We start from the raw sequence: 10,557 nt of genomic DNA, 5'->3' as shown, positions 1-10,557 counted from the left end.
GTCACTATGGCACCATCATTGCCCATGTCCAACAAGGACAGGGTTTGCTGAGGAGCACTTACTGACTAAGTCAGAGAGCAGGCCTCACCAGTAGCAGCCTTTCTTAGAAATGGAGGTTGTTGTTGTTCCCTGGATGTCCAAGGCCAGCTTCTTGCTCTGCAGGTTCAATGACAAAGGCTCCCTAAGCAGGGGAGATTAATTTTTTTTTTTTTTAACTCCATTAGATTAGAACTCTTAAAGGCACATTTAAACTTACAGGTGAAGTCGGAAGTTTACATACACTTAGGTTGGAGTCATTAAAACTCCCTTTTCAACCACTCCACAAATGTCTTGTGAACAAACTATAGTTTTGGCAAGTCGGTTAGGACATCTAGCATGACAAGTAATTTTTCCAACAATTGTTTACAGACAGATTATTTCACTTATAATTAATTGTATCACAATTCCAGTGGGTCAGAAGTTCACATACACTAAGTTGACTGTGCCTTTCAACAGCTTGGAAAATTCCAGAAAATGGTGTCATGGCTTTAGAAGCTTCTGATAGACTAACTGACATCATTTGAGTCAATTGGAGGTGTACCTGTGGATGTATTTCAAGGCCTACCTTCAAAATCAGTGCCTATTTGCTTGACATCATGGGAAAATCAAAAGAAATCAGCCAAGACCTCAGAAAAACAATTGTAGACCTCCACAAATCTGGTTCATCCTTGGGGAGCAATTTCCAAACACCTGAAGGTACCACGTTCATCTGTACAAACAATAGTAAGCAAGCATAAACACCATGGGACCAGGCAGCCGTCATACCGCTCAGGAAGGAGACCCGTTCTGTCTCCAATAGATGAACGTACTTTGGTGCAAATCAATCCCAGAACAGCAGCAAAGGATCTTTTGAAGATGCTGGAGGAAACAGGTACAAAAGTATCTATATCCACAGTAAAACTAATTCTATATCGACAACAGGAAAGGCCGCTCAGCAAGGAAGAAGCCACTGCTCCAAAACCACCATAAAAAAGCCAGACTACGGTTTGCAACTGCACATGGGACAAAGATCGTACTTTTTGGAGAGATGTCCTCTGGTCTGATCAAACAAAAATAGAACTGTTCACAAAATAGATGGCACCATGAGGGAGGAAAATGATGTGGATATATTGAAGCAACATCTCAAGACATCAGTCAGGAAGTTAAAGCTTGGTCGCAAATGAGTCTTCCAAATGGACAATGACCCCAAGCATACTTCCAAAGTTGTGGCCAAATGGCCGAAGGACTCAAAGTCAAGGTATTGGAGTGGACATCAGAAAGCCCTGACCTCAATCCTATAGAAAAAGTATGTGTGAGCAAGGAGGCCTACAAACCTGACTCAGTTACAGCAGCTCTGTCAGGAGGAATGGGCCAAAATTCACCCAACTTATTGTGGGAAGCTTGTGGAAGGCTACCCGAAACATTTGACCCAAGTTAAACAATTGAAAGGCAATGCTACCAAATACTAATTGAGTGTATGTAAACTTCTGAACCACTGGGACTGTGATGAAAGAAATAAACCACTATCATTCTGACATTTCACATTCTTCAAATAAAGTGGTGACCTAAGACAGGGAATTTTTACTAGGATTAAATGTCAGGAATTGTGAAAAACTGAGTTTAAATGTATTTGGCTATGGTGTATGTAAACTTCCGACTGTATAAGAGGACATGTATTTCAAAACCAGGGAACAGCACTAGGGGCTATGTTGATGTTCCCAGAGAGTGAACAGGGAGACAGCACAAAAAGGATACCACTCCCCTGCCTCACTGGAATGAGTTTCATATAGCAATGGAGTTAAACCAAAATTCATACTGAGAGTGAACCAGGTTCCGAACCAGTGCAAAAATGAGTCTTTAAATAGATTTCATTTGACTAAAATAGGCAAGGTGATCAACCAACAATATTTACAAGCTTACTTCTTTCTCTCGTAGAAGTGCTTGCCGATGTGCGAGGACAGCAGGCGGCGAATGCGGTCGTCTGAAAGAAACATGTCAAAGTTCCCCAGCAGCCGTCGTTTGGCTTCAAAGGGCTTGTACTCAGTCCTCAGTGTCTTGTAAAGGATCACCTAAAGAAAGACAAAGGGATATGCCTGGATGAGTTGTGTCTCGTGTAAAAAATAACCCCCCCTTACACACGTTACGGTCAAATTCAACACAAAAATCTATATCTTTGGGCTACACATTACATTGAATACTTTCTGCCTGTGGACATCTGTTCTACAATGTGCCAGCAGAGCAAGATACCCTTTGCTGGCATAATTGATCTCTTTCAGGCAGAGTACATCTGGCATACCACGTTTTATTGAAAAAGTGTGGTGTTCCATTCATTTCTATAGTGGCATCCAGCTTAAGCCAGGCCCAGCTCCATCTCCACTTCATCCCTGAATAAATCAAATTAAAGTTTGTCACGTGCGCCGAATACAACAGATGTAGGTAGACCTTACAGTGAAATGCTTACTTACAGACTAACCAATAGTGAGAAGGTGTGTGTGTGTGTGTAAGTAAAGAAATAAAACAGTAAGAAGACATTTGAAAATAAGAGTAGCAAGGCTATATACAGACACCGGTTAGTCAGGCTTATTGTAGTAGTACGTATATGTATCACATAGGTATCCTATTTTGGATTCAAAACAGCAAACAGCAAAGCACCTCACGCCTCCTCGTCCATGCCTCCCGAGGGGAACGACACGCGGAGATCCATTCACCTACTCTGCATCACAAAGACACGGTGGTTGGAACTAAAAATCTCCTATTTGGACTGACCAAAGGATTTCCATTGCTCGTGTTTCTTGGCCCAAGAAAGTCTCTTCTTATTGGTGCCCTTTAGTAGTGGTTTCTTTGCAGCAATTTGAACAGTTGATGTTGAGATGTATCTGTTACATGAACTCTGAAGTATTTATTTGGGCAGCAATCTGAGGTGCAGTTAACTCTCATGAACTTATCCTATGCAGCAGATGGGTCTTGGGTCTTCCGTTCCAGTCCTCATGAGAGCCAGTTTCATCACAGCGACTGCACTTGAAGATACTTTCAAAGTTCATGAAATGTTCCATATTGACTGACCTTCATGTTTTAAAGTATTGATGGACTGTCGTTTCTCTTTGCTTATTTGAGCTGGTCTTGCCATAATATGGACTTGGGTCTTTTACCAAATAGGGCTACCTTCTGTATACCACCCCTACCGTGTCACAACACAACTGATCGGCTCAAATGCATTAAGGAAAGAAATTCCACAACTTAAGCTTTAAGAAGGCACAGCTGTTAATTGAAATGCATTCCAGGTGACTACCTCATGAAGCTGGTTGAGAGAATGTCAAGAATGTGCAAAGCTGTCAAGGCAAAGGGTGGCTACTTGGAAGAATCTCAAATATAAAATATTTTCATTTGTTTAAAACCTGTTGAAACTAGGGGGCACTATTTTCATTTTTGGAAAAATAACGTTCCCAAAGTAAACGGGCTATTTTGTCAGGACAAGATGCTAGAATATGCATATAATTCACAGCTTAGGATAGAAAACACTCAAGTTTCCAAAACTGTAAAAATATTGTTTGTGAGTATAACAGAACTGATATTGCAGGTGAAAGCCTGAGAAAAATCCAATCAGGAAGTGACTCATGTTTTGAAAGCTCTGCGTTCTGATGAGTCCCTATTGAGCAGTGAATGGGCTATCAACCAGATTCCTTTTTCTACGTATTCCCCAAGGTGTCTACAGCATTTTGACGTAGTTTCACGCCTTTATGTTGAAGAATGAGCGTAAACGACTACATTGCGTAAGTGTCCGGCTGAGGGCTCTCAGAGTAATTATTGCGTAATAGACAGAGGTAGCTATTTTTCCTCCCGGTCTTAGGGAAAATACAGCTGTCCCGGTTGATATATTATCAAATAGATATTTGAAAAACACCTTGAGGGTTGATTATAAACAACATTTTACCATGTTTCTGTCGATATTATGGAGCTAATTTGGAATATTTTTCGGCGTTGTCGTGACCGCAATTTCCGGTCGAATTCCCAGCCAAACGTGAAGAACTAACGGAGTTATTTCGGCTACAAAAATAATATTTTCGGAAAAAAGGAACATTTGCTATCTAACTAGGAGTCTCGTGAGTGAAAACATCCAAAGCTCATCAAAGGTAAACGATTTAATTAGATTGCTTTTCTGTTTTTTGTGACCAGGTTGCCTGCTGCTAGCTAGGCATAATGCTATGCTATCGATAAACTTACACAAATGCTTGTCTTGCTTTGGCTGTAAAGCATCATTTCAAAATCTGAGATGACAGGGTGATTAACAAAAGGCTAAGCTGTGTTTCAATATATTTCACTTGTGATTTCATGAATATGAATATTTTCTAGCAATATTATTTGACTGTGGCGCTATGCTATTCAGCAGCTGCTGACTAAAATGATCCCGCGACAGGGATGAGTAGCGTCAAGAAGTTAATTAACATTTGGTTACGACATGATTCCATGTGTGTTATTTCATAGTTTTGATGTCTTCACTATTGTTCTACAATCTAGAAAATAGTAAAAAATAAACCCTTTAGGTTTATTTAACCTTGAGTAGGTGTGTCAACTTTTACTGGTACTGCATGTATGTACATATGCATGTAAATAATAGAGAGGTCTGCAATTGACCTCAATAGTCCATATGTGGCACTAAGAGCTATGTTGATGTTCCCAGAGAGTGAACAGGGAGACAGCACTAAATGGAGACTGCTCCCCTGCCTCACTGGAATGGGTTTCATATAGCACTGGATTTAAACCAAAATTAATAGTGTAAAACAGGTTCCGAACCAGTGCAAAGACGAGTCCTTTAATTTGACAAAAATAGGTCATTGATCAAATAATATAATCTTCCAAAGCAATTTACAAGCATTTGTGTGTAGCAGTCCTACCTTGGCATCCATGGCTGCGCGGGTCTGTTTCTGTGTTTCATCTATAATGGTCATGTTACTCAGGTTAGAGGTGTAGATGGTCAGAGCCACTGATTGGCTTTTCAAGTGGATGACCTTTATCAACGGTCCTTTCTGCAAAAGAGACAACACTTTATACACGAAGAACACAAAGACTCATACATTCAGGTCAAAACTATTTCTGTGAAGAAAACATTTTCAATGTTACGGCCATTTCTACCCTGTGTATCGTATCACTCAGATTGCGGCCACTTGTTAAAGGCCTTTCTTTGTCAGGATTGTAGGCACATGGGTTTAATCACACTGCTATACAGAGCAGGCAATAAGCTTAACGTACCACAGTACTATAGGCCCTGTAATCTCACCCCAGACAACAGAGATATCAAAGGTGATTTTCAGACTGGGCCCACACATTTCTTTAGCATTAATAAAATTGAGTATACCTGACCATTTAACGTATAATAAAAGTTTAAATATCTGTGTTGACGGGGTACAATTGATTAGGGAGATCAGGAAGACATCCTGGCAGTAAACTCACCTAACCCGTAGTTTTGTCACGATGGTGCTGACAGCTGAATCAATATTCTCTGCTAATTCATCTGCAGCCATCCCAGAGTGGGCCACATAAGCCATGCTAAAACAAACAATAACATTTTACAGGAGGCAATGTGTATATAAATGAAGGTGCATTAATTGCCCTTGTGTGTCAGTTGCAGAGACAGGCTCCAATAGATGGGGAGCTCTGTCAGGATATATTTTGAGTCACTATGGCACCATCATTGCCCATGTCCAACAAGGACAGGGTTTGCTGAGGAGCACTTACTGACTAAGTCAGAGAGCAGGCCTCACCAGTAGCAGCCTTTCTTAGAAATGGAGGTTGTTGTTGTTCCCTGGATGTCCAAGGCCAGCTTCTTGCTCTGCAGGTTCAATGACAAAGGCTCCCTAAGCAGGGGAGATTAATTTTTTTTTTTTTTAACTCCATTAGATTAGAACTCTTAAAGGCACATTTAAACTTACAGGTGAAGTCGGAAGTTTACATACACTTAGGTTGGAGTCATTAAAACTCCCTTTTCAACCACTCCACAAATGTCTTGTGAACAAACTATAGTTTTGGCAAGTCGGTTAGGACATCTAGCATGACAAGTAATTTTTCCAACAATTGTTTACAGACAGATTATTTCACTTATAATTAATTGTATCACAATTCCAGTGGGTCAGAAGTTCACATACACTAAGTTGACTGTGCCTTTCAACAGCTTGGAAAATTCCAGAAAATGGTGTCATGGCTTTAGAAGCTTCTGATAGACTAACTGACATCATTTGAGTCAATTGGAGGTGTACCTGTGGATGTATTTCAAGGCCTACCTTCAAAATCAGTGCCTATTTGCTTGACATCATGGGAAAATCAAAAGAAATCAGCCAAGACCTCAGAAAAACAATTGTAGACCTCCACAAATCTGGTTCATCCTTGGGGAGCAATTTCCAAACACCTGAAGGTACCACGTTCATCTGTACAAACAATAGTAAGCAAGCATAAACACCATGGGACCAGGCAGCCGTCATACCGCTCAGGAAGGAGACCCGTTCTGTCTCCAATAGATGAACGTACTTTGGTGCAAATCAATCCCAGAACAGCAGCAAAGGATCTTTTGAAGATGCTGGAGGAAACAGGTACAAAAGTATCTATATCCACAGTAAAACTAATTCTATATCGACAACAGGAAAGGCCGCTCAGCAAGGAAGAAGCCACTGCTCCAAAACCACCATAAAAAAGCCAGACTACGGTTTGCAACTGCACATGGGACAAAGATCGTACTTTTTGGAGAGATGTCCTCTGGTCTGATCAAACAAAAATAGAACTGTTCACAAAATAGATGGCACCATGAGGGAGGAAAATGATGTGGATATATTGAAGCAACATCTCAAGACATCAGTCAGGAAGTTAAAGCTTGGTCGCAAATGAGTCTTCCAAATGGACAATGACCCCAAGCATACTTCCAAAGTTGTGGCCAAATGGCCGAAGGACTCAAAGTCAAGGTATTGGAGTGGACATCAGAAAGCCCTGACCTCAATCCTATAGAAAAAGTATGTGTGAGCAAGGAGGCCTACAAACCTGACTCAGTTACAGCAGCTCTGTCAGGAGGAATGGGCCAAAATTCACCCAACTTATTGTGGGAAGCTTGTGGAAGGCTACCCGAAACATTTGACCCAAGTTAAACAATTGAAAGGCAATGCTACCAAATACTAATTGAGTGTATGTAAACTTCTGAACCACTGGGACTGTGATGAAAGAAATAAACCACTATCATTCTGACATTTCACATTCTTCAAATAAAGTGGTGACCTAAGACAGGGAATTTTTACTAGGATTAAATGTCAGGAATTGTGAAAAACTGAGTTTAAATGTATTTGGCTATGGTGTATGTAAACTTCCGACTGTATAAGAGGACATGTATTTCAAAACCAGGGAACAGCACTAGGGGCTATGTTGATGTTCCCAGAGAGTGAACAGGGAGACAGCACAAAAAGGATACCACTCCCCTGCCTCACTGGAATGAGTTTCATATAGCAATGGAGTTAAACCAAAATTCATACTGAGAGTGAACCAGGTTCCGAACCAGTGCAAAAATGAGTCTTTAAATAGATTTCATTTGACTAAAATAGGCAAGGTGATCAACCAACAATATTTACAAGCTTACTTCTTTCTCTCGTAGAAGTGCTTGCCGATGTGCGAGGACAGCAGGCGGCGAATGCGGTCGTCTGAAAGAAACATGTCAAAGTTCCCCAGCAGCCGTCGTTTGGCTTCAAAGGGCTTGTACTCAGTCCCCAGTGTCTTGTAAAGGATCACCTAAAGAAAGACAAAGGGATATGCCTGGATGAGTTGTGTCTCGTGTAAAAAATAACCCCCCCTTACACACGTTACGGTCAAATTCAACACAAAAATCTATATCTTTGGGCTACACATTACATTGAATACTTTCTGCCTGTGGACATCTGTTCTACAATGTGCCAGCAGAGCAAGATACCCTTTGCTGGCATAATTGATCTCTTTCAGGCAGAGTACATCTGGCATACCACGTTGTATTGAAAAAGTGTGGTGTTCCATTCATTTCTATAGTGGCATCCAGCTTAAGCCAGGCCCAGCTCCATCTCCACTTCATCCCTGAATAAATCAAATTAAAGTTTGTCACGTGCGCCGAATACAACAGATGTAGGTAGACCTTACAGTGAAATGCTTACTTACAGACTAACCAATAGTGAGAAGGTGTGTGTGGACCATTCTTAGCCCTGTATTGACACTTTGCCTGTTTGATGGTTCGCCGGAAGGCATAGCAGCATTCTTGTAAGCTTCCGGGTTAGAGTCCCGCACCTTGAAAGCGGCAACTTTACCCTTTAGCACAGTGCAAATGTTGCCTGTAATCCATGGCTTCTGGTTGGGCTATGTACGTACAGTCACTGTGGGGACGACATCCTCAATGCACTTATTGATAAAGCCAGTGACTGATGTGGTGTATTCCTCAATGTCATTGGAAGAATCCCGGAACATGTTCCAGTCTGTGATAGGAAAACAGTCCTGTAGTTTATCATCTGCTTCATCTGACCATTTTTTAACGAAAAAAAATGGTGCCTCATGCTTTAATTTTTGCTTGTAAGCAGGAATCAGGAGGATAGAGTCAGATTTACCAAATGGAGGGCGAGCTTTTACGCGTCTCTGTGTGTGGAGTACAGGTGATCTAGAATTTTTTCCCCTCTGGTTGCACATTTAACATGTTGATAGCGATTTGGTAGAACTGATGTAAGTTTCCCTGAATTAAAGCCTCCGGCTACTAATACACTTGTTTAACAAGCAATGCCTCATTTTTGCCTAATTCTCTCATCCTGAAAACAAACCACATACTTTTGAGGGAACATTTCACACATATTGCCAGGATCCAGTAAGCAACTAACGTCTTATAACTTGAGGAACAGCCAGGAGTCGTATACCAGTTAATACTATAGCTAGCTAACGGAGAAATCGATCCAGCTAGCAAGATGCTTAACAATACTAATAACACTTGTTCCACCACACTTTCTCCCCCACCTCAAACTTTCCAAATGCCAGTTGTTTTTCGGTTACAGCAACACCTTCTCGCCGCCGTGGTCAGACTTCTCACCTACCTGTTGATATCATTCAGGGGATGCACTGCTGTAACTGGCAAACTGCCTGTCCTCCCTCCCGATGTCTTTCCAGAGTGCACGCTGATGCTGTAACTAGCAAATTGGTTGTCTCTTCTTTCTTCAGTCACATGCTGCATTCTGTTATGTGAACGATTGGCCGAGCCTTGGATACAGCCAGTATTGCGCATCACTCAATAAAGCCCCCCCTTTTCTCATTGGATCTACACAAATCACATAGGTATCCTATTTTGGATTCAAAACAGCGAATTTCGCCAGAAGGTGACTAGCATGCATCCCCGATTGGAGGATAAGGTAAGCACTTTTAGTGTCTAGAAAAGCCTTGTATAAATACAATTATAGTATTTAGAAATACCTCTAGACCCCCCCCCCCCCTCTCTGTCAGGACCTTCTTGCAGAACTGCTGGATCTGGTCAGGGGTCATCTCTGGTGTAGATGCCATGAGGCAAGGGGCTGAGTGACTTGTGATTAGTACAACAGCTTCACCACCTATACTCCAGAACAGTGTGTAGCTGGAGAAACACACTTTTTCCATAGACACGGTTTCCATAGATATTCTTATGTAGCCATGTTGCTCTGTACTGTGTGGGAAAAGGGACTCACACGGGGATGGTCTGGATCTGCTTGAGGATCTTCCATAGTGTGAAGAGGGAGAGGTGTTGACTCTCGTCCAGGAGCAGAGTCTGGGGTGGATTTGGTCTTCAGGAAAGCCTGCAGTGCTCTTAACAGCCTTCTTTACATAGCAATACAATGAGAACGTGTTTAGAAAATCTCCAACATGACAAATTCATATTTCGGTTATTTTGTGCAAATAGATCTATCAAATGCAAATAACCAGTCTCATTAGCTCTGCTGAGAAAGCTAACGCAGATACGCTAGCTAACTTTAACTAGTTACAACTTTTTCACTTTGCGCCTAACGACGTTACAAGTCAGAGTTGAGAAGGGTCGCTACAACGGCACTTTCACCAAGATAACCAATTGAGGGGGGTGTACAACTTTTATCCTTGATAATATATTCACAGCGTTCCTCGTTGAAATACATCAAATAACTGAGTGACTTGCCTCGTGTCGTACTATCCTAATGCACAAGCAACCTAGCTTGCTAGCCAGCGAGTTGCTAACTCGAGAAAGGTGGTTTACACAATATAACCAACTGATATCACCCCCACTTTTCCTAGCACGCAAATAACAACTATACTATTGTCGAAGAAGCCCTTATGAAAGTTGCGTTAATACATTACCTGCACCCGGTCCAGAGGCAAATCCTCCGGTTTGTCTGCCATATTTCTTTCTTCACGTTTTTCCAGGTTGCGCATGCGCAAATCGATTGCGTTACGTCACTCTTGAAATTGAAACATCCCAACTTTATTTGCAAGAAGTTTGTGGACAATTTCTGCACACTTCTTTCTACATACAAGATTCAAGAAGGCTAAATGAACATTGTAAGAAAT

The 10,557-nt window shown here is 41.5% G+C and overlaps 1 protein-coding gene and 1 non-coding gene across 2 annotated transcripts; both read right to left on the bottom strand.

The window, feature by feature from the left end:
• Positions 1-124: 124 nt before the first annotated feature.
• On the bottom strand, positions 125-10,389 carry LOC139377139 (ribosomal L1 domain-containing protein 1-like). Its single transcript, XM_071120154.1, has 9 exons — positions 10,348-10,389; positions 9,708-9,787; positions 9,493-9,616; positions 7,628-7,776; positions 5,778-5,870; positions 5,467-5,562; positions 4,911-5,042; positions 1,939-2,087; positions 125-181 (listed from the first exon to the last, which is right to left on the bottom strand). Exons 1-7 carry the CDS (start codon positions 10,387-10,389, stop codon positions 5,030-5,032), a joined length of 597 nt encoding a protein of 198 aa, XP_070976255.1. The 3' UTR covers positions 125-181; positions 1,939-2,087; positions 4,911-5,029.
• LOC139377775 (small nucleolar RNA ACA64) lies at positions 5,205-5,332 on the bottom strand. The gene has a single exon (XR_011628246.1). It is a non-coding gene; the product is annotated as a small nucleolar RNA ACA64 (small nucleolar RNA).
• Positions 10,390-10,557: the final 168 nt, after the last annotated feature.

The sequence above is a fragment of the Oncorhynchus clarkii genome, chromosome 20, assembly GCF_045791955.1.
Source record: "Oncorhynchus clarkii lewisi isolate Uvic-CL-2024 chromosome 20, UVic_Ocla_1.0, whole genome shotgun sequence".
Classification (NCBI taxonomy): domain Eukaryota; kingdom Metazoa; phylum Chordata; class Actinopteri; order Salmoniformes; family Salmonidae; genus Oncorhynchus; species Oncorhynchus clarkii.
The sequence above is the reverse complement of the archived record's forward strand: the minus strand, read 5'-3'. Positions and strand labels throughout refer to the sequence as shown.

What these genes read in the sequence shown, in the direction of transcription:
- LOC139377139 (XM_071120154.1), bottom strand. Translation starts at nt 10,389, where the DNA reads ATGGCAGACAAACCGGAGGATTTGCCTCTGGACCGGGTGCAG. An exon ending in TCCAGCAGTTCTGCAAGAAG is followed by an intron (nt 7,777 to 9,492) that starts GTCCTGACAGAG and finishes GTCTTTCTTTAG; the next exon opens with GTGATCCTTTACAAGACACT. An exon ending in TCTAAGAAAGGCTGCTACTG is followed by an intron (nt 5,563 to 5,777) that starts GTGAGGCCTGCT and finishes TGTTTGTTTTAG; the next exon opens with CATGGCTTATGTGGCCCACT.